Genomic DNA, 23,279 nt, shown 5'->3' on the forward strand with positions numbered 1-23,279 from the left:
TATTTATTGAGTGCTTACTGTGTGCAGAGCACTGTACTAAGCGCTTGGGAAGTACAAGGTGGCAACATATAGAGACAGTCCCTACCCAACAGTGGGCTCTCAGTCTAAAAGGGGGAGACAGAGAACAAAACCAAACATACTAACAAAATAAAATAAATAGAATAGATATGTACAAGTAAAATAAATAGAGTAACAAATATGTACAAACATATATACATATATACAGGTGCAGTGGGGAAGTGAAGGAGGTAAGATGGATAGTCTATGAATTAAAAAGTTTGAACGTATATATATATATATATATGAGGACTTATACATATGTATCGAGAGAGAGAGAGAGAAAGATAGCCACTTGAGTAAGTTACTTCACTTCTCAGTTACCTCATTTGTAAAATAGGGATTGAGACTGTGAGCCACTCCCTTAGTTTCCCCATATTTATTGCTTAATGTTAGTAGTCAACATGAGAAAGTGAGCATGGAAGAGCAGGATGGCCTATTGGGAAGAGCATGGACTGGGGAATCAGAGGACCTGGGTTCTAATCCAGACTCTTCCACTTGCCTGCCTGGGATTCAGAAAGTCATGTGTTCTAATCCTGGCTCTGCCACTTGTCTGCTGTATGACCTTGGACAAGTCACTTAACTTCTCTCTGCCTCAATTACCTCATCTGTAAAATTGGGGTTAAGACTATGAGCCCTATGTGGGACAGAGACTGTGTCCAACCCAATTAGCTTGTATCTACTCCTGTGCTTAGTACAGTGCCTGGCACAAAGTAAGCACTTAACAAAACCATAGTTGTTGTTGTTAACAAATACCTCTGTTTCCCCTTCTGTAAAATGACTATTCAATACCTGTTCTCCCTCCCAATTAGTCTATGAGCCCCACGTGAGACGGTGACTGTGTCCAATCTGATTATCTTGCATTGCTCACTGGTCTTTATTTTTTATGGTATTTGATAAACACTTACTACGTGTCAAACACTATTCTAAATCCTGGGGTAGATACAAGTTAATTAGGCAGGACACATCCCTATCCCACATGGGGCTCACAGTCTAAATAGGAGGGAGAACAGGAAAATTGTGGGACAGAGAAGTTGAATGACTTGCCCAATGTCACATAGCAAGCAATTGACAGAGCTGGGATTAGAACCCAGGTCCTCTGACTCCCAGGACTGTGCTCTTTCCACTAAGCCATGCTGCTTCTCATTTATTGAGTGCCTACTGTATGCAGAGCAGTGTCTACCTTAGCACTTAATACACTGCTTGACACATAATAATCATAATAATGATGGCATTTGTTAAGCACTTACTATGTGCGAAGCACTTTTCTAAGTGCTGGGGTGGATACAAGATGATCAGGTTGTCCCACCTGGGGCTCACAGTCTTAATCGCCATTTCACAGATGAGGTAACTGAGGCACAGAGAAGTTAAGTGACTTGCCCAAAGTCACACAGCTGACAAGCAGCGGAGCCGGGATTATACTACCAAGCCCAGGCTCTTTCCACTAAGCCAGGCTGCTTCTCTGAGCAGTAAGCACTTAACAAATGCCACAATAATTATAATAATAGTCAAATATTTTGCAATCTATCTAGATGGTCAATTCAGAGAGGTGATATTTTAATGGTTCTCATAGCCCTTAAGCCTTAGCTGGGTAAATCAACAGCAATTTAAATGGGTATTATTGAGTGCTTTTATTTCCATTTTCTTCTTCTTTTTCAACACTTGTGTTCCATTGTGCCTAGCTTGTTTTTGTTGAGTTCTATCTCTGTGGGATTCAGTTGGTGCTAAATGGAATTAGAGTATTTCCAAATTGGCTGAAAGGGATGCCAGCAAATCATATTTTGACAGTGTTTATTTTACTTTGGATAAGACAATGCTTATTTTGAATATTCATTTTTTTTGTTTAGGAGAAAGGCACAGTTGTAGACAACCTTCTTAATCAGTCCTTCATGGCTTTTACTTAGTACCTACTGTGTGAAGAGTACTGTTTTAAGTGTCTGGGAGAGTACACTAGAAACAAAAGGAGCTGACAGTCTAATGGGGGAGACAAGCAGAAATATATCATTTACCAATGGTGGCAGCAGGAGTGAGGAAGAATAAGGATAAAACTGGCAGTACCCAGAATGTGGAAAGATAGAAAATAGATGAACAAATTAGGGATTATGCATTTATACATAAGGTCTAAGAATGGGTGTAAACATCATTGCTAACTCCGCTTTTAAAGTCATATCTATTAAACCCCACCCTGTTATCAAGTAATCAGACCGGATTCATTCTCTTTCATCTCAAGTGCATTTCCAGAGTTCTGGAAACTTGAAGTCTTTAACACTATAAAGGATTCCAATTTTATCATTCACACTGCCTGCTGGCAACATACAGTCCCTCATCTGAATGGATTTGAACTCACAAATATGGGGGGGGTGTGTGTGTGTGTGTGTGTATTTGTAAACGGAACCTTTCATTTTTCATTCTGAAAGACCCAGTACCAACTAACAGTGTAATGTGTAATAGTAATAATAATAATGGCATTAAATAAGCGCTTACTATGTGCAAAGCACTGTTCTAAGTGCTGAGGAGGCTACAAGGTGATCAGGTTGTCCTGCGGGGGGGCTCACAGTCAATCCCCATTTTACAGATGAGGTGACAGAGGCACAGAGAAGTTAAGTGACCTGTCCAAAGTCACACAGCCGACAATTGGCGGAGCCGGGATTTGAACCCATGACCCCTGACTCCAAAGTCCGTGCTCTTTCCACTGAGCCACACTGCTTCAATGAGCCATGTTGCTAGTCATAGCAGAGATGAGGGGCATGGCTACCAATGTAGTAGCCCCGAGCTATGTTTGCTTGTATAATCCTGGGAGCCTTAGCACACGCTGGTGTTCTTATTTCTTACCAAAAAAGCTGTCAATTCCAAGTATGCAGGTGGATCACAGATGGTAATGACCTTCTTCTGACACGCCCTGAGCAGTGCTTGAAAGAGTCTGGGTTTTGCTGGTGCTTGACAAAAATCAGTCTGCTGTAAGAAAAATGTACAACACTTCTAAAGTCAGCTAACATTAGTATGAGCATTTTTAGTTGTTGATGAATTGAAAGTAAACTGAAGAGCTTCTTAAGACCTGTTATCTTCCTCAGAAGTAGCTTTTCTATTTGTTAAATGAGTAAATGCTTTTTAAGGGGAATAGTCTGCAATCAGAATCCCTTAGATCTTTAAAATAGACCTTGAAACAGGAAGCAAAATCTAGGCAAAGAATCCATAGTATATATCGGTCCCCTGTTGTAAGTAAAAATTAAGATGATTTGTTTACAAGGAAGGATAAGAAAAGCCAAGCTAAGGAACGACATCATATACAACTATCCATGCAGCTTTCAGGATTAGGAATTGCTGTCGTTGTTCTTGAGAACTGGGTTGCACTGTAAATATTTCCTGAATTGTTACCCCCTTGGAAGGAGTGCTATGGCTACTTTAGAGCAGAAACTACAAATGAATCACAAAAGGTTATGAAAATGTGCTTCTATTGAGACCAATTGTGAAAATAGCCCATTTGGAATCTGGAGTATCCATCCATCAAAGACGTCTATTCTTGATGTGGGTTGAGAAATGCCACACCTGAGAAGATGCTTAAGAGCCTGCCACTCTAACACATGAATTATATTTTGGTGCATGATGATAAAAGATATTAAAGTAGCCTTGCTGTCTCTGGTTCCTGTCCCTATGGTGGCAATATGCCTAATTTAGTACATTCTGATGACCACAAGGCAAATTCCTAGGGAAGACTTCCCTGATGATTTCTTCTAATTGTATTTGTTAAGTGCATAGTATGTGCCAGGCTTTGTTCTAAGTGCTGGAGTGGATACAAGATAATCAGGTTGTGCACACTTCATGTCCCACATGGAGCTCACAGCTTCAATCCCCATTTTATGGATGAGGTAACTGAAGCCAAGAGAAGTAAAGAGACTTGCCCAAGCTTATACAGTGGACAAGAAGTGGAGCCGGGTTTAGAACCGACAACTGAGTCAGAGGACTCGGAAACCATGCTCTTTCCAATAGGCCACACTGCTTCTTGATGGGGGCAATATCAGTCCTTTTAATGTACTTAAAGATTTCTTATATGCCCCACCAGATGGAGTCTTCCTCAATAATTTACTCTGGAATTAAATGTTCCTTGTTGAAAAGCAAACTAAATGTCCCTTTCTCATTCAAATGGGGCATGAAAAACAGAAAGCAGCAGCTGATTAAATGTCTGCTTCCATTTCAAGAGACAATTCTGAGGGAGTCAAGGTTTTTATTTATCTTTACTGTATCGAGGGCCTACTCAGTGACTATTCAGTGATTTCATGCTGAGTAGTTGGTATTTCTCACTGAATTCACTACCACCACATGATGGGAAAAATGAAGTAAATAAAATTGCGCTAGGTGAGTGGACAATGCTTTTCAGGCTCCTGACTCCTGTCCTTCTGAGAGCAGAGTAGAGAGGGGCTTACCAGAGGCCAGGTGCATTTTCGTCATGAGAAGGGATGACTGGGAAATCAGCAGTGAGGTAAATAGTGTTTGTGGAGTACTCCAGGTAACAAGAAACTACAAATTTTCTGACTAGTATAGCACAGGGGCCTCTGTATACCTGAAATAATCTTAATCGTATTTCATTTTATACAGATTATTGTGACTTTCTTTTAGCTATTTAAAAGAAGGTATATATTGTTACCGAAAAGTAGGGTGCAAAATAGGTTAATCGGTGTAAATCAGCCGCAGGGTTCATGTACCCAAGGTGGTGACACAGATAGGAAAAATGACTCGGAGACATGAGTTCAGATAGAGCAGTAAAAGAAGGAAAGTGGCTACCTGCCCGTTCACCTCCCGAGAGAGGTATGAGTGACAAGCAGCCCCAATCCCAGCCGCTTCTCCCTCTTTTATTTGGTTTCAAATCTGAGATACACAAAGGATTCCAGAGTAGTGCTGCAAGTGAGGCCTTGGCATAAGTTAAAGTACAACTGTTTGTTTGTCATGGTTTGGTTAGTGTTAAAATGCCTGTTTACAAGATGTTATCAGGAGATAACGGTCAACATAGGATGGGGACATTCCAGACAGAGAGGAGCCACTTCGGTTAATGTTACTTTACACACACTGGAGTGCTTTGGGGTCTGCATAAAATAAAGGGTTACTGTTGGTATGCACAAGATGGAGTCAGTCATGCTAAGTTCGCTGGTAGACAACATATATCAACTCCCTTGACCACTTTCCTGAAGGTCAAGTAAAGGACAGCATTTTTTATGTAAATATGTCTCTGTTGCAGTCCCTCTGCCAGCCAGGGAAAGAAACTGATTCCAAAGGTACTGAAGAGTTAACTGTCTATGACTGAATTGGATAGTCACTGATATGATCTCTCTCCTGGTCTCTGCCTGAAAATTAACCTTTCACTACATCATACATATAATTGTCACATCTTTTTTTTTCAGATGCAAAGAAGGCTACCAAGGAGTTCGCTGTGACCAGTTTTTGCCGAAAACAGATTCAATCTTATCGGATCCAAGTATGTCAGATGTATTTTGTTTTCTCCATACGTCCAAGTGGGGAATCTTACTTTTAGAGATGATCCTTTGGGTAATGGGAATTCAGACATGGTGTACTGTCCCTTTGGTAAAGAAACAGTGTCAATCGTTTACTTTGAAAAAATGTGGTCTAGGGGAGAGACCTGGCCCAGGGGTTCTAAATCCTTGGTTACCTCCACCAAATTCAGCACTAATTTACCTTGCAACCTGAAGCAAATTGCTCAAAGTCCCTGACCTTCATTCCTTCATCTAACAGCAGAGGGATGAAAAAACATCCATTGCTTTTTCACAGGGATAACAGGCTCACTCACGGTAATGGGCAAACAGGACTTTGAGCTATCCCTAGAGGTGAGCCAGGTTAAAACTAAGCAGGTGAATTTTTTTTTCTCTCACTTAATAGGGGAATTGGAATTAATGGGCCAGGTGCAGAGATGTGTTCCATTAAAGCTCAAGATTTTCCCTCCCTTGTCCTCACTACTTTTATTCTCCTGGGGAACATGGAATGGGAAGGTATCCCTTTCCAACTCACGTTGCTGATAATGAAAGAATAACACAAAGCACTTTAACAACTATTTCTGCACAGCCAGGGGAGAATGGAAAAGCAGTTTAGTCCCTTTAAATCTTCCAATTTGCTTTCTTTCCCTCTGTTTTTCTTTCTCATCTTGAGTGTGGCTAAAATATGTTAGGTGAATTCAGCTGCATTTCCTAAAAGCATCCCATTCCCTAAATAGTTCACTAGAAGGGGCATTTTCTTTCCAATGCTTTGTCCTCTAGGAGAGTTTAGGTTTTGTGAAACTAAGGGCACGTCCAACACTAAGCTGTTTTCTGGGTTCATTCCAAAAGAGCATCTTTTAGGAGGTGGGTGATAAATCCGGGGGGAGGGGTGTTATGTTCTGTTTGCTTTGTTAGGTCTTTTCCTGGTGTTTTTCTTTTCTTCTGAAATATATGAAAGGCCTTTACAATTGTGGTTAAAAACACCTGCATTTATTGTGCATCTAATGGCTTATGCTATAGATTTCTTGGCATGGGTCTTGCATTTCTTTGTGTGTATTTTGGCACCAAATCCATGCTGAGTAGTTTTGTGTTTAATGTGTCAGCTGAATAGCTGTCATCATTCCTGAAATGGTGGATGCTGATTTCCTACTGCCCTGATCCAAGCACTTATCTCACCTCTACCACTACATTGGCCTCGTTGACCTCCCTGCCTCCTGTCTTTCTCCACTCCTATCTCATACTTCACTCTGCTCCGTTGATTACTTTTCTAAAAAAAAAGTCCAGGCCACATCTCTCCACTCCTCAAGAACCTCCAGTAGGTACCCATCCACTTCCAAATCAAACAGAAACTCCTTGCCATCAGCTCTGAAGCACTCAGTCCGCTCTCCCTCTACTACCTTAGTTCACTGATTCCCTACTACAACCTAATCTTCACACTTCGCTTCTCTGACACCAGTTTATTCAGTGTGCCTCGATAGCAACTATCTCACCACCAATCTCTTGCACACAACCTCTCACTGGGCTGGAACTCCCTCCCCTTTTATATATTACAGATTACCATTCTCCCCACCTTCAGAACCTTATTTTTCTTCTTCTTTTAGGCATTTATTAAGTGCTTACTATGTGCAGAGCACTGTTCTAAACACTGGGGAGGTTACAAGGTGATCAGGCTGTCACACTGGGGGCTCACAGTCTTAATCCCCATTTTACAGATGAGGTAACTGAGGCCCAGAGAAGTTAAATGACTTGTCCAAAGTAACACAGCTGACAATTGGCAGAGCTGGGATTTGAGCACATGACCTCTGACTCCAAAGCCCATGCTCTTTCTACTGACCCAGGCTGCTTCTCTATTAAAATTACTCTCTATTATTCTGATTCTCTATTATTAAAATTCCATCTCCTTCAAGAGACCTTTCCCAATTAAGCCGTCCTTTCCCCTGTCCCCTCTCCCTTCTTCATCACCTATGCACTTGGATCTGTACCCTTTAAACACTTGATATTCACCCCACCTTCAGCCCCACAGGACCTACTGTAAATATCTGTAATTTATTCATTTTAAATGTCTGTCTCCCCTTCTAGATTGAAGACTCCTTGTGGACAGGGAGCATGTCTAACAATTCTGTTGTATTGTACTCTCCTCAGCAAGCACTTATTAGTGTTCTGCATAGTGTAAGTGCTCAATAAATACCATAACAAACACTAGCAATCATTAACTTTGAAAGTTCTAGTCCCTGTGGCTCTGATTCATTGAGTTTGGCTGCTAGTATTCTGCAATTTAGTCAAAGCAGATATGGTATGGTATTGAGAAATATTTGGAGAAAGTATAAGAGAAACACAAAACACATTCCCTTTTCTCTAGGAGTTCACACTGAGCAGTTCTAAATTCTTGAAGGCTGCTAGAGGCTTCCTGAGAAGAGTAAACCAATATTCCAGAATTGGGACTACCCTTACTGAAGTGGTTAGTCTACCTTGCATCAACCTCTTCCCACCCCAATTTCTTCCTCACAGTAAATGCTTGAATTGGCACAACCAAGATGCAGCAGATTCAGTCCGTATCCAAATTAGGTCCCATAGCACAGCATTCTGGGACCTAATAGTGCCATTATCTCAGAATTCTGGGCCATCTAAGCCCAGCTTGTTTTGTTAGTTTGTATTTTCTCAAGGCCCCATTCTCACAGCCACTCAGAGAGAAGGGAAATATTTCCCACTTTGGGAGATATTCCCTTGAAATCTACCAAGACAATGTGCTGAGCCAGGGGAGAGCTGTCTCCTGAACTTCCTCAAGCTACGTCAGAATATAATGGATGCCGACAATGGCAGAGAGTGGATATATTTCAGGCAAATTTATATGTCCAGAATACATCAATCTGCAAATGAAAATCCTGCTTCTTATAACGTTTTTGTTTCTCTTTGACAGTAGCATCCCCCTCATATGGGAGGGTAAAAGTGGTGTCCATGATGCTAGACTTTGGACAGACAATATTATTCCTATTGGCTCCTATTTCAACTGTTTACACATGACTATGCAGTAGTATTGGTTTCCTGGGTGATTTAGATTTCTGCAGAAATTTTCTTATCAAGCCTCTTTTAGAGGAAGGATAATTTAATTTGCACATCACAACTTATGCTTGTAATTACTCCAAAATGAGGTTCTTTTTCTTCCCCAATCTCTCCCAAAGCTCTGTTTTTTGGCATGTGATTTTAAGTAGTGCTTTTTCCGGGACAGACGTTGCATTCTCTTACCAAATTTGGTACAGCTCAATCTGTGTCCAAGTCTGAGTCAGACAGGTCTTATCTGCACCCAGTTGACCCACCAGTTAATTAATGGTATTTACTAAGCACTTGCTTGTTCAGAGAACTGTTGTAAGCACTTGGGAGAATATAGTAGAATTGGTAGACCTGATCCCTGTTCTTAAGGAGTGAGGGGAGACAAACATTAAAATTAATAAAGAGAGAGTGATCTGTTCTCCCCATGCAGCCACATAGATCACATGAGCAAGGACCTCAAATCGATTCCCACAGTTTTGTTCCCTGGATCTCCTTCCACCGACATCCTGGCGCCTTGTCAGCCTCAGCCCAGATTCACAGCTTGCTGGGCGTCAAACCCAGAACTCATTCCGACAGGAAAAACATCAAGTTCAGGATGCTCGCCAAACAAAATCTAGATCTCTGTTGCCTAGCTTGCCAGGAAAAGCTAGGTTGGGGATGGAGTCACATTCTAGAGTGGGAGTTGGAAATCTGTTATTGTCAAATATGGAGCTAGGAGAGGAGCCCTACTGGTGTAACAACATCATCCTTCAACTTTAACATTGAATTAATGAATATTATTCTGTTTCTGAATAGTGTACTGGTACATTTAATCCACAGAAGCCTTCGTTCCCCTTCTGTTTATGCCAGGAGCAGCAAAGGATAATGAGTAGAAAAGAATCCTAATGAGTCTGATTAGGGTGAGTGAGGCAATCTGGGTTAAATGGAAAGAAATGGATTTTGTTTCTGCTTATCCTTCAAGTTTATAATGGTGGAAAATTAGAAGGCTGCAGAAATGTAATGTGGCTATACAGGAAAGTAGAAAATCTAGAGCAAATGTAAAGACAAGACTGAGACAGAGACTGTGAGCCCGCTGTTGGGTAGGGACTGTCTCTATATGTTGCCAACTTGTACTTCCCAGGCACTTAGTACAGTGCTCTGCACACAGTAAGTACTCAATAAATACGATTGAATATGATCACCCAGCATGTAACTAGAAAACTAAAAATAGCTGACTATAATCAATGATCCCTAATTGTAAAGCCAAAGTGAATGTAAACATTTCCAAATGGAGAGAATACCTTAGTGCTCATTCTGATTCATATGTTATAAGGATTCCTTAAGATAAGATAATCAGGACACAGTCCCTGTCCCACATGGGTCTTGCCACCTAAGTGAGAGGGAGAAAGAACATCACTCTCCAGCTCTCAAAAAGAAAAAGAAAAATATACATAATTTGCATAAATTACAATCTAGGTCGGGTGCTGTGGTGGTTGAATAAATTCTTGCGAAGTGCAGCTTGCCAGATTGCAGGTTCAGGTGGCAACTTGTTGACATCCATCCACCTTAATTCTTTAGTTCCTCAAAGTACTTGCCACCTTGCCAATATCAGCTGAAATGGCAAGAGGCCAAGGGCAGTGAATTAATTAGCTTTACCAAAGGACAAGAAATGCCACTACTGATTCCTGATAATGCTCAGTGTGTTCTTGAACTTTTTTAAATAAAAATATAATAGTCCCTTATTTATCCAAAAAGAAGGTCTCATCCTGCCTTGATGTCTCACTACTGATGCTCCAGATAATTGGGTTTCCCGCTGGAAAAATGGAGAGCAGCATGGACAAGCAAATAGATCATAGGACTGGGAGTCAGAAGGACTTGTCTGCTGTGTGACCTTGGCAATTCATATAACTTCTCTGGGACTCAGTAACCTCATCTGTAAAATGGGGATTAAGATTGTGAGCTCTATGTGGGACATGGACTGTATCCAATTTATTTTGCTTGGGTCTACCCCAGTGCTTAATCCAGTACCTGGAACATAGTAAGCACTTAATAAATACCATTAAAAATTGTTTACAGTTTAGGAAGTTCTTCCTCTTCAAGAAACATTTGGAGAAATCCATATAGGAGTAATCCATAATGGATTACTAGTGCATGTTTTTAGAGGGAGATAGAACAGTGTGCTGCACATAGTAAGTGCTCAGTAAACATGACAATGAATGAATGAAAAGGTAGAGATATTACGTGATCCATTTTAACTACTTTTGAAAACCTGTGGTTTGAAGGTGTGAAATAAATATAAATGAGAAAGACTAAAAAGAGAGCAAACCACTACCTTGAAAAAAAAAGTCCTTTAAAAATATAGAACCTGGCATTTCAGGAAATTCAACAGTCCCTAATACCTTGGTTTTCCCCAGAATGTGGCTTATATCTGTTACAGTATCCTGAGATTAGAAGCAAGCATGCTGATTGTTTTGCTTTATGGGATCCTAGGAATGTCTGTACCACATAAGATTTAACATGGCTGAAAGCAACCGAGAAGGTCGTGCTGAGCTCTAACCACCAACTGCTTAGTCACACAGTTATTTTGGGAGCGGGAGAGACTCCGATTCTGCTACTGATGAATCACATTCAATGAAATGAACTGAGGCTTCTACTTACTGTCTCTTTAATACAATATTACAGTATGATTCATGCTATAGGAAGACTTGGGTAGGAAATTCCATAACACACAAAGTCAAATAGGTCATGACAGTATTTCTGATTTTTTAAAAAATGGTACTTATGAAAATGTGCTTACTACATGCCAGGCACCTTACTGACTACTGGGGTAGATACTAGATGATCAGGTGGGGTACAGTTCCTGTTCCACGTAGGTCTCATAATCCTAATCACAAATTAGAAGCAGAGAACCATGTGCTCTGCACACAGTAAGCGCTCAGTACGATTGAATGGATGAACCATGTGGTAGAAGGGACACCTATGTATAGTGTGAATTGCCATTATACTCAATCTATATTGATGGAATCTCGCTTTGGGAACAACTAATGAGCTTCAATCCTAAGAATTTCGGGAAAGAGTCTGCCTGAAAGATTGGATTAGGGAGCTACTGGTTTCCCCAGTGAACATTCTGCACTCTTCCCTTCCTGTTGTGTTCCTGCTGGGATGCTGTACCCAGCTAGCGAGTAGGCAGGAAGGAGTGTAGCACTTTTTTTTTTAGTACAGGGTGTTTTTTTATTTATTACAGGACCCATTCAAGGCCAAAGTGACCGCAGCATAGTTACTGATGCTGTGCCACAGAGTTGCGGACTAGCAGGCAGTTACCTTGGTAACCGGTGTGCTCTTCACCATCAACATTAGTTTCAGAATGCTTGCTGGACCTGTCCACTTAATCTCTATAGCACACACAACACAAACACAAATTTGAGGATTTTCAATGCTTAATTAAAAAAAATAGGATGAAAGAGGTTTCCAATCTAGATATGGAGAAAGACTGCTCTAAAGGAGTACAGGCTAAAGATGAGCTAATCAATGGGGAGCCTTTAGCGATAGCATCCCCGTTGAAAGGGACACCCACCTGGAGAAGGTGATCAGGCAAGATGCCATTAGATGTTAATCCCAAACTATTCTACTTAGCTGTGAGCCACTTGATTGAAAATGCAAATGAAAATGCCCCTTCAGGAACTATTTATTTCATGACTTAAGCTCCTTTCCCCTTTATTTTTAATTCCCCCTCCCTCCCAAGCACTGGCTCGCACCGGAAAATTCCATCTGTTGCTCTGGCTCAGGATTTCAATATTGGAGTCGGGTTCTAATGCTGGCTCTGTCATTTGTCAACTTTGTGACTTTGGGCAAGTCACTTAACTTCTCTGTACCTCAGTTTCCTCATCTGTAAAATAGGGATTAAAACTGTGAGCCCCACATGGGACAACCTGATAACTTTGTATCTCCCGCAGTGCTTAGAAAAGTGTTTGGCACATAATAAGCTCTCAGTGGAAAGAGCCGGGGCTTGGGAGTCAGAGGTCGTGGGTTCTAATCCCAGCTCCACCACTTGTCAGCCGTGTGACTTTGGGAAATCACTTTACTTTTCTGTGTCTCAGTTACCTCATCTATAAGATGGGGATTAAGACTGTGAGCCCCACGTGGGACAACCTGATAACCTTGTATCTACCCCAGCGCCTAGAACAGTGCTTGGCTCATAGTAAGTGCCTAACAAATACTGTCATCATTACTATTATTATTATTGTTATTATTTTAGAGGTGTGTTCTAAGAAAGAAAGCTTTTAGAATTGGAGACTCATGCTTTTGTGAGATCTAAATGTCCTCTGATTTGGAATAACTTTATTGAAACTAAGAGGTTGAGCAACTACCATCCCAGCAGAGGGAAAAGAGGGGCGATGAACTAAAATAGTCAGATACCATAGTCTTCTGGCTTGGTTTGGGTTAAAATCCAGTAGAAACTTGACAAGCCAGAAGGGAACTTGATACTGGGCAACTTTCATTTCAGAGACCAACTAGTAATTTAGAAGTAACCTCTGAAGACAGCATAGATGACATGTGCATTATTAATGTCACATAGACGATTCTTTGTCACTGATGTGCTGTCAGACTTCAGCAGTAGTTGAATCCAAGGCCCCAGCTCTGTATCTCTGCACTTTCCCTGCTCCCCCAGCTGACCACCCTACCCACCAGAATTTTGGAACCTCTCTTCCATTAGATTTGGAGCAAAAATCCAAACATTCCCTTTTTTCTGGTCTGATAAATTATGAAGGGAAAGACAGGTAAACCTTTATTATCCAGAAGCCACCGAGAAGAGGGTTTTCTCAATGTTTTAATCGAAATGTGAAATGTGTCTTCCACAGACAGGTAGATGAGAATTTCTAGGATAGAACCGTACTGATGAGACATCAAATGAAAAACAAGAACCCATATAGATGAATAAGAACTGCAAATTTGATCATACTTCAGGAATGAAGTAGTTCTAGATGAAAGGTGTGATATTTGTCAATGAAACTTTATAAATTAAATCAAAACTTTTCTGTTTTTTTTTTTTAAATTCAGGCATATGTGTTTAGTCAGGAGATGTGACCTTCTTAATCAGTGATATTGCCTCTGGTTCTCCCCCTATCTCTCTGGCTCCTCCTTCTCAGTATCCTTTTCAGGCCTCTCCCCTGCTTCTCACCCTCCAACATTGGCGGGGGGCGGGAGGTCCCTCAAAGCTCAGTTCTGGATCCCCTTCTATTCTCCACCTACACCTACTCTCTTGAAAAACTCATTTGTTCCCATGGCTTTAACTATTATTTCTTCATGGATAAAACCCAAATTTACCTCTCCAATCCTGACCTCTCTCCTTTTTTGTAGTCTCACATCTCCTCTGGCTTTCAGGACATCTCTACTTGGATGTCCTGCTGACACCTCAAACTAAAGATATTCAAAATGGAACTCCTTATCTTCCCACCCAAACCCTCTGTCATTTCCATCACTGTAAATAACACCACTATCCTCCCTATCTCACAAGCCCGTAACCTTGGCATTGTCCTTGACTTATCTTCTAATACAACTAACACATTCAACCTTCTGCCAAATCCTTAGATTTGGTGTCACAACTTATATCGTAAGCCCCATGTGGGACAGGGACTGTGTCTAACCTGATTAACTTGTATCTACCCCAACTTTTAGTACAGTGCTTTACACATAGTAAGTACCTATCAAATGTAATAAATAAAACAAATGCATGGCTCAGTGGAAAGAGCACAGGCTTGGGAGTCAGAGGTCATGGGTTCTAATTCCGGCTCCGCCACTTGTCAGCTGTGTGACTTTGGGCAAGTCACTTAACTTCTCTGTGCCTGTTACCTCATCTGTAAAATGTGGGACAACCTGATCATCTTCTATCCCCCCCAGTGCTTAGAACAGTGCTTTGCACACAGTAAGTGCTTAACAAATACCATCATTAATGGTAATACTAATAATACTGATAATAATAATAATAGCAATAATAATTCTGCCCATTCTAACTTCACAGCTTCGTTAAAGTCTGCCTTTTCCTCTGCATCCAAACTACTATGGTGATTCAAGCGCTTATCATATCCCTCCTTGACTATGTTATCTGTCTCCTTGGTTGAATCCCTGCCTTTTTCTCTCCCCACTCCAATCTATACTTCATTCTGCTGGCTGGGTTTTTTTTTTTTAATGTCTCCCCACTCCTCAAGAACCTCCAATGGTTGCCCACCCACTTCTAGATAAAATAGAAACTCCTTACCATCTACTTTAAAGCATTCAGTCAGTTTGCCTCTTCCTGTCTCACCTTATCTCCTACTACCTCACCTTACTTATCTCCTCTTGTACCAACTTGCTCACTGTGTCTTGTTCTTGTCTATCTCACCACTAAGCCCTTTCTCATGTCCTCCCTCTGGCCAAGAACTCCCTCCCCTTCCATATACACCAGACTAGCACTCTCCCCACCTTTGAAGTCTTATTAAGATTATAGCTACATCAAGAAGGCCTTCCCAGATGAAGTCCTCTTTCCCACAGTGCTCTCTCCCTTTGGCATCATTCATTCATTTGGATCTAAACTCTTTGGAAAGTTAGTATTCACCCCATCCTCAACCCCACAACACCTATATACAAAACCACAATTTGTTCATTTATCTTAATGTCTGTTTCTCCTTTTAGACTGTAGGCTTATTGTGGGCAGGAACCATGTTCTACCAACTCTGTTGTGTTCTACTCTGCCAAGCACTTAGTGTAGTCAGTGCTTAATAAATACGAATGATCAATTGATTGTTGACGCTGAGGGGTGACCCTCTCAATGCTATGGGCACATAGGTTGGGAATAGATTCTAACATCATCTCCTATCAGGTGGACATTATATTCCTTATTGGGTCATTATTATTATTATTCTTAATAATAAGAATAATATTGATGGCATTTGTTAAGTGCCAACCAAGTGCCAAGCACTGTTCTAACCACTGGGGTAGATACAAGGTAATCAGGTTGTCCCATGTGGGGCTCACAGTCTTAATCCCCATTTAACAGATGAGGTAACTGAGGCACAGAGAAGTTACTTGCCCAAAGTCACACAGATGGCAAGTGGCTGAGCTGGGATTAGAACCCATGACCTCTGACTCCCAAGCCCGTGCTCTTTCCACTATGCCACACTGTTTCTCTAATTCTCTAATTCTCATTATGATTACTGGGCTGATTCAGAAATCAAAGTGGTGAAAGGCACTGCTGCCTCCTAACTGGCCCACATTCATAGAATCTTAATTTAGGGTTTTAGGAGATGGAGTGAGTTCTAATATCAACATAATAGATGCACTTGAGTTGTTTTGCAGCAGCATTGGTGGCAGGTTGCCATGAAGCAGCACGGCATAGTGGATAGAGCACAAGCCTAGGAGTCAGAAGGGCCCGGGTTCTAATCTTGGCTCTACCAGTTAATACTGATGATGACATTTATTAAGCACTTACTATGTGCAAAGCATTGTTCTAAGTGCTGGGGAGGTTACAAGGTGATCAGGTTGTCCCACGGGGGGCTCGCAGTAATTAATCCCCATTTTACAGTTGAGGTAACAGAGGCACAGAGAAGTTAAGTGACTTGCCCAAAGTCACACAGCTGACAATTGGTGGAGGCGGGATATGAACCCCTGACCTCTGACTCACAAGCCCGGGCTCTTTCCACTGAGCCAGGCTGCTTCATCTGCTGGGTGACCTTGGACAAGATGCTCAACTTCTCTATGCCTCAGTTACCTCATCTGTAAAATGGGGATTAAGACTCCGAGTCCCATGTGGGACAGGCTGTGTCCATGCTGATTAGTTTGCATCTACTCCAATTCTAGGTACAGTGCCTGGCACATAGTAAACGCTTAACAAATACCATTTTTTAAAAAAAAGTTGTGCTGTGGTTTCCACACCCTCATCTGGTCCCCAGGGAGCTGGCAGCGCACATTGCGAGGCACTGGCAGGGAGAGAGTGGAAATTCATTCAATTGTATTTAATGAGCACTTACTGTGTGCAGAGCACTGTACTAAGCACTTAGGAAGTCCCGGTTCTCCGCTTCCCTTCTCAGTGTGCAGCTCACCACCGCCACTGCTGCTGCTGCTGTCTTTGTGTGTGACATTCAGTCCCTGAGGTGGGACTAAAGGATCGTCTTCCCTGCCCCGCTTGACTGGCCCTTCTGTTAGCCACTGCTGCTTGCTCAGGTATAGAGAAGAAGAGCAGAGAAGCAGCATGACATAGTGGCTAGAGCCCGGGCCTGGGAATCAGAAGGACTGGGTTCTAATCCCCACTCTGCTGCTTGTCTGCTGTGAGACCTTGAGCAGGTCACATAATTTCTCTGGCCTCAGTTACCTCATCTGTAAAATGGGGAATAAGACTGTGAGCCTTATGTGGGACAGGGACAATGCCCAGCCTGGTTAGCTTGTATCTACCCCAATGCTTAGTGCCTGGCACGTAGTAAGCACTTAACAAATACCACTTTGATTATTATGACTATGATTGTAAAAAGGGCAGAAGGAGCTCCAGCTTGCCCTGCCATCTGGTGAGGATATTAGAGACCCAATCATTCCCCAGGTTATGTCCTTCCAAGACAGACCAAGGAATAGAGTCTCCATCTTGACCCCTCCTGCTCAGTTCCTTTAGAACTGGAAGAGGGATGACACAAGCTGCTTCCTGCCTAGAAATCCATGAGGGGGAAGGCAATGTACTTGTACATATCTATTCTATTTATTTTATTTTGTTAATATGTTTGGTTTTGTTCTCTATCTCCCCCTTCTAGACTGTGAACCCACTGTTGGGTAGGGACTGTCTCTATATGTTGCCAACTTGTACTTCCCAAGCACTTAGTACAGTGTTCTGCATACAGTAAGCGCTCAATAAATATGATTGATTGATTGATTGATTAATGACAGCTACCTCATGGTGCTGAATCCTCCCACAGAGTGGGTCATTGGTGAGCCAGAGGATCCCAACTCTTGGATGAGAGGAAGGACTCACAAGAAGATTCCAGATCACTTTTCATTCTTTCCTTTGTGTGAGCAATTCCATCAATGTGTTTGCAGTGGATGAGGGCACTTTGGGACCGGAGGCCTTGTTAGACCTGCCTAATCTACATAGATCCTCTTGAAACTCTGTTATATTTCATTATTATTATGGTATTTGTTAAGCTCTATGTGCCAAGCACTGTTCTAAACACTGGGGTAGATAAAAGGTAATCAGGTTGTCTCACGGTGGGCTCAGTCTTAATCCCCATTTTACAGATGAGGTCACTGAGGCCCAGAGAAGTGAAGTGACTTGCCCAAGGTTACACAGCAGACAAGTGGCGGAGCCAGGATTAGAACCCATGATCTTCTGCCAACTTGTACTTCCCAAGCTCTTAGTACAGTGCTCTGCACACAGTAAGCACTCAATCCCAGACTGAGCCCCTTCCTTCCTCTCCCCCTCGTCCCCCTCTCCATCCCCCCCATCTTACCTCCTTCCCTTCCCCACGGCACCTGTATATATGTATATATGTTTGTACATATTTGTTACTCTATTTTACTTGTACATATCTATTCTATTTATTTTATTTTGTTAGTATGTTTGGTTTTGTTCTCTGTCTCCCCGTTTTAGACTGTGAACCCACTGTTGGGTAGGGACTGTCTCTATATGTTGCCAACTTGTACTTCCCAAACAGTACAGTGCTCTGCACACAGTAAGTGCTCAATAAATACGATTGATGATGATGATGATAACAAATACAATTGAATGAATGAATGACTCTCAGGCCCATGCTCTATCCACTAGGCCATGCTGCTTTTCTATTCTCCCAAGAGCTTAGTACATCTACTATGCCATGCTGCTTCTCTACTCTTGCTCTGCTCACAGTTGGTGTTCAGTATATACAATTGATGGATTTAAGTGGTTAGGGCAGTGCAGTGCATGCTTACTAGAGGGGCTCAGAAAAGCTTAGCAGCTGATCATGAGGTCCCTCAGATCTCAAGCCACTGGAGGCTGCATTTTGCTGAGCAGTATACTCAGCATACACCAGTAACAAAAGGCCCGACAGGATCTTACAATCTAACTGGGGAGACAGGTAAATTTAAGGTATTTCTAAATAGTTTGGGGTCAGGAGGGGAGCAAGGACAAAGCTAGTAGTAGTGAAGAGGGCTTTGAAGATGGGGAGAGTTATGCCTTGGACAATTTAGAGTGGAAGGGAGTTCCAGGCTGGGGGAACCCAGGAAAAGAAGTCATGGATTTGGTTAACAAAGCCGATCACCCTCCGATCCTTTAAGTCTCACCTGGGAATTTCTTCCAATCTAATTGTAAATGTTTCAGATTTCTCATTTTAGTTCCTTAACTCATACTCCGCTCTGCTGCTAGAGAGTGGCATTGGAATTTCTAGGGAAATAGAAACAGTATTACAGGCTCAGTTGAAACCAGCGGGACTTAAATAGGGAAGAGGATTGTAATGGTGACAATCGCCTGGTGTCATTTGGGAAAGTTTCCACATTCAGTCCTCTCGGTTTGCTTTCAGTATGATTGATGACTATTCCCTTCTCAGAAGAAAGCCTCAGAGTCTGAGATTTTAACATTTCTAAAACAAGGACAGAACTGGAATGAATCAGTGTGGACAGTAGCGGGGTCTCTAAGCTTGCCAAGTACCACAAAGCTAGCACTTTCTCTGGGGGATTTTTCTTCGTGGATTGTCAGGCCAAATGGGAAGCCAGTTGAACTTCTGAAATCTACTTAGAGCCAAATAAGCCTCAGTAGGGAAGGAAAAATGCAATACTGGGTATGCAAGCCCAGGGATGGAAAACCCCGACTACAGGAACTCTGATCAATTAATTAATCAATAGTATTTATTGAGCACTTCCTGTGTGCCTAACAGAGTTGGTAGACACATTCCCAGCCTACAAAGAGCTGAAGCAGCATGGCTTAGTGAATAGAAAATGGGCCTGGAAATCAAAAGGACTTGGGTTCTAATCCCTACTCTGCCTCTTTTCTGCTGCGACCTCAGGCAAATTACTTAACTTCTCTGTGCCTCAGTTGCCTCATCTGTAAAATGGGGATTCAAAGTGTGAGCCATATGTGGGACAGGGGCTGTGTCCAATCTGACTAAATTGTATCTATCCCAGCCCTTAGTACAGTGCTGGCACACAATAAGCACTTAACAAATGCCATTTTAAAAAAGGAGTTTCAATTGTATCTTTAAGAGAACAATTTCTTTGAGAACGCTGATAATCCACCAAGCCAATTTGAAATCTCTTTTTGAGCTGCTGTGCTGTTCTTTTCAGGCCATATGCGTGAATAAGATTGAATGAATATGCTTGCAAGACTGGCCATGGAGAGGAGAAATAAGACAACTTCTTCTGCTCCCTTCTTTTAGGGACCAAACACAGGAATATAGTCCAACGTTGCAACCACCTACTGTCTCCTTCGAACCTAGGCCTTGCTTCCGTGGGTTCAATCAATCAATCAATCAATCAATCGTATTTATTGAGCGCTTACTATGTGCAGAGCACTGTACTAAGCGCTTGGGAAGTACAAATTGGCATCACATAGAGACAGTCCCTACCCGATAGTGGGCTCACAGTCTAAAAGGGGGAGACAGAGAACAGAACCAAACATACCAACAAAATAAAATAAGTAGGATAGAAATGTACAAGTAAAATAAATAAATAAATAAACAGAGTAATAAATATGTACAACCATATATACATATATACAGGTGCTGTGGGGAAGGGTTCAAGCAAAGGGAAGGAGCAGTGGGAAAGTTCTAATTGGTGTTTCCTCTCCATCCAAATTGCTACCACTTTAATGCAATCACTAACCCTCCCTGCCAACCTCCATGCCTCCCATCTCTCCCAACTCCAGTCCATATTTCACTCTGCTCTCCGGATCATTTTCCTACAGAAGTGTTCAGTCCATGTTCCCCCACTTCTCATGAACCTCCAGTGGTTGCCCATTCACCTCCACATCAAATAGTAACTCCTTACTATCTGCTTTAAAGCACTCAATCACTTTGTCCCCTCCTACCTCACCTCACTTCTCTCCTATCACAACCCAGCCCACAAACTGAACTTCTCTAACGCCAAACTACTCACTACACCTCAATCACATCTGTCTTGCCACCTACCTCTCACCCACGTCCTGCTTCTGGCCTGGTATGCAATCCCTCTTCATATCTGACTGACAATTACTCTCCCCCGCTTCAAAGTCTTATTCAAGGCACATCTTCTCCAAGAGGCCTTCCCTGACTAAACTCTCATTTCTTCTTTTCCCATTCTCTTCTGCATCACCCTGATTTACTCCCTTTTCCCATCCCACCACCTGCACCCAGCTCTACAGCACTTAGGTACATTTATTTATTTATATTAATGTCGGTCTCCCCTTTGAGACTGTCAGCTCACTGTGGGCAGGGAATGTGCCTATCAACTTTGTTATATTAGAGAAACAGCGTGGCTTAGTGGAAAGAGCCCGGGCTTGGGAGTCAGAGGTCATGAGTTCTAATCCCAGCTCCACCATTTGTCTGCTGTGTGATGTTGGGCAAGTCACTTGACTTCTCTGTGCCTCAGTTACCTCATCTGTAAAATGGAGATTAAGACTGTGAGTCCCGCATGGGGCAACCTGATAAACTTGTATCTATTCCAGGGCTTAGAACAGTGCTTGGCACATAGCAAGCACTTAACAAATACCAACATTATTATTATTATTATTATTATTATTATATTGTACTCTCCCAAGCACTTAGTACAGTGCTCTGCTGAAAATAAATGTTCAGTAAATATGATGACTGGCATCAAAATTAAGGCTGTAAATCAATCAATGATATTTATTGAGCACTTACTATGCAGAATGCTGTACTGAGTACTTGGGAGAGGACAATAATGACTCCCTCGGCTACATTTGGAACTTAGCCAAAACCCCACTGCTGCTCACATCAGGTGCTAGTGACCACATCATGGCATTTACCATAGACACAGCCTTCATGGACAATGGAGCAGTTCTAGAGCAGAGAAAATTACCCTAGAGGCAAGGGGACAAGTAGATCAGCCCTGCCACCAACCACACAGCTTGGAGAAAGAGCAGAAAAGGCGGGGAGAGTAGAGAACTGGCTTCACCTGCTTCTGTTTAGCAGCTTCGCTCCTTAAAAGCCAACCTCGTTGGAAGAGCCTGAAGCGTTGCAATCCAGCAAGGGAGACACAGATAGGCCTAAGGCCCCTTGGAACAACCCTGGAAGCAGCCCCAGGAATACAGTTCCTGGAATTTGGTTTCTTTATTTTACAGCTGGAGCCAGGCTTTATTTTACAGCCAGGATTTAAGGGGATCAAGGCAGGAGGGATGAGTAGATCAGTCAAGTGGGGCAGAATTAGAAGAGGTTTCAAGCTCGTTAAGGACAGGGAATATACCTGCTAATTCTCTGATATTGTACGCTCTCAAGTGCTTAGTACAGCACTCTGCACTTAGGGCTTAATAAAAATCACTGATCCATTGATTGATTCATGAACCAAGGGTCCAGAACAAGGAGATGCTGCCTTCCAGGTGGTGGCATTGTTCACATTGCAAGATAAGCTGACTTCTCTGTACCTCAGTTTCCTCATCTGTAATTGAGGGGTTCAATACCTGTTCTTCCTCCTAATTAAAACTGTGAACCCCGTGTGGGACAGGGATTTATTTATCCAACTTAATTATCTTGTATCCACCCCAGTGCTTAGAACAGTTCTTGGACGATAGTAAGTACTCAACAAATACCACAATTATCACTATTATTATCATCATTCACTCACATGATACATGTCACCTGTCTGCGTGTTTTGTTTTGTTGTCTGTCTCCCCCTTCTAGACTGTGAGCCCATTGTTGGGTAGGTACCATCTCTGTTGCCGACTTGTACTTCCCAAGTGCTTAGTACAGTGCTCTGCACACAGTAAGCACTCAATAAATACGATTGAATGAATGAATGATACCTTTGGTGTTATTTGTCATGTCTAATCCATCAGTGGTATTTACTGAGCACTTACTGTGTGCAGAGTACTGGAAAATCTTCAAGGACTCACTTAAGGCTCCTGCAGGCCACTGTGTTCGTGTTTTCAGAATATTTCATCCAAGTAAAACTCTGACCATTAGTTCACGGTTTCTCAGTACTTACCTACTTTAATATCACCTGTTGAGACTCATTTGGATCGAACAGCCCTAAATTCTTTTCAGATTCTTTTACCTCCAGTGGTTGTTTGGACCCAGGATACAATTAAGGGGCTTGATTTACTCCAGGTTAAATGGAGGTAGAAATGGCTGAAGGTTAGAATTCCAAATCAGCTCTGCTGTATTTGCAGTCGACCTCAATATTACAGTAACTTTCTTAATCTGCTTTCAAGCATCTGTGGTCTTATCAGCGAGGTCAGTAGCCTCTAAGGACACCGGGACAAGGGAAGACGGGAGACAGGTGGTCAAAACAGAATATTCTTTTAGCGTTGAAAGCCGAAGTCACCCTTTCCCATAAATGATTGTATGGCCAGACAGCAGGTTGGGCATCTCATCTAGGAAAGGGCAGGACAGGAATATAGGATTTTGAAAGGGTGAGAGCACCAACTTAACATGATTAGGTAACTGTGGCATTGCCTGTTTGAGGAACTGGAGATAAAATTGATGACCCTGCATTGAAAAGGGAGGGATTAGCGCTAGGAATAAAAAGCATCCAAGTAGACTTAAGGCTTAAACTGAAGCAATCCCTTGCCCCACCACT

General features: G+C 42.2%; 1 protein-coding gene across 1 annotated transcript in view; it reads left to right on the forward strand.

Annotated features, from left to right (window-relative positions):
* NRG3 (neuregulin 3) overlaps window positions 1-23,279 on the forward strand; it is a 1,039,421-nt gene that overhangs the window by 784,550 nt on the left and 231,592 nt on the right. Inside the window, exon 3 of the mRNA XM_038743407.1 lies at window positions 5,451-5,524. Coding sequence (XP_038599335.1) covers window positions 5,451-5,524 — 74 coding nt within the window. The remainder of the gene's footprint in view (window positions 1-5,450; window positions 5,525-23,279) is intronic.

Source organism: Tachyglossus aculeatus, chromosome 3 (assembly GCF_015852505.1).
Source record: "Tachyglossus aculeatus isolate mTacAcu1 chromosome 3, mTacAcu1.pri, whole genome shotgun sequence".
NCBI classification, from domain to species: Eukaryota; Metazoa; Chordata; class Mammalia; order Monotremata; family Tachyglossidae; genus Tachyglossus; species Tachyglossus aculeatus.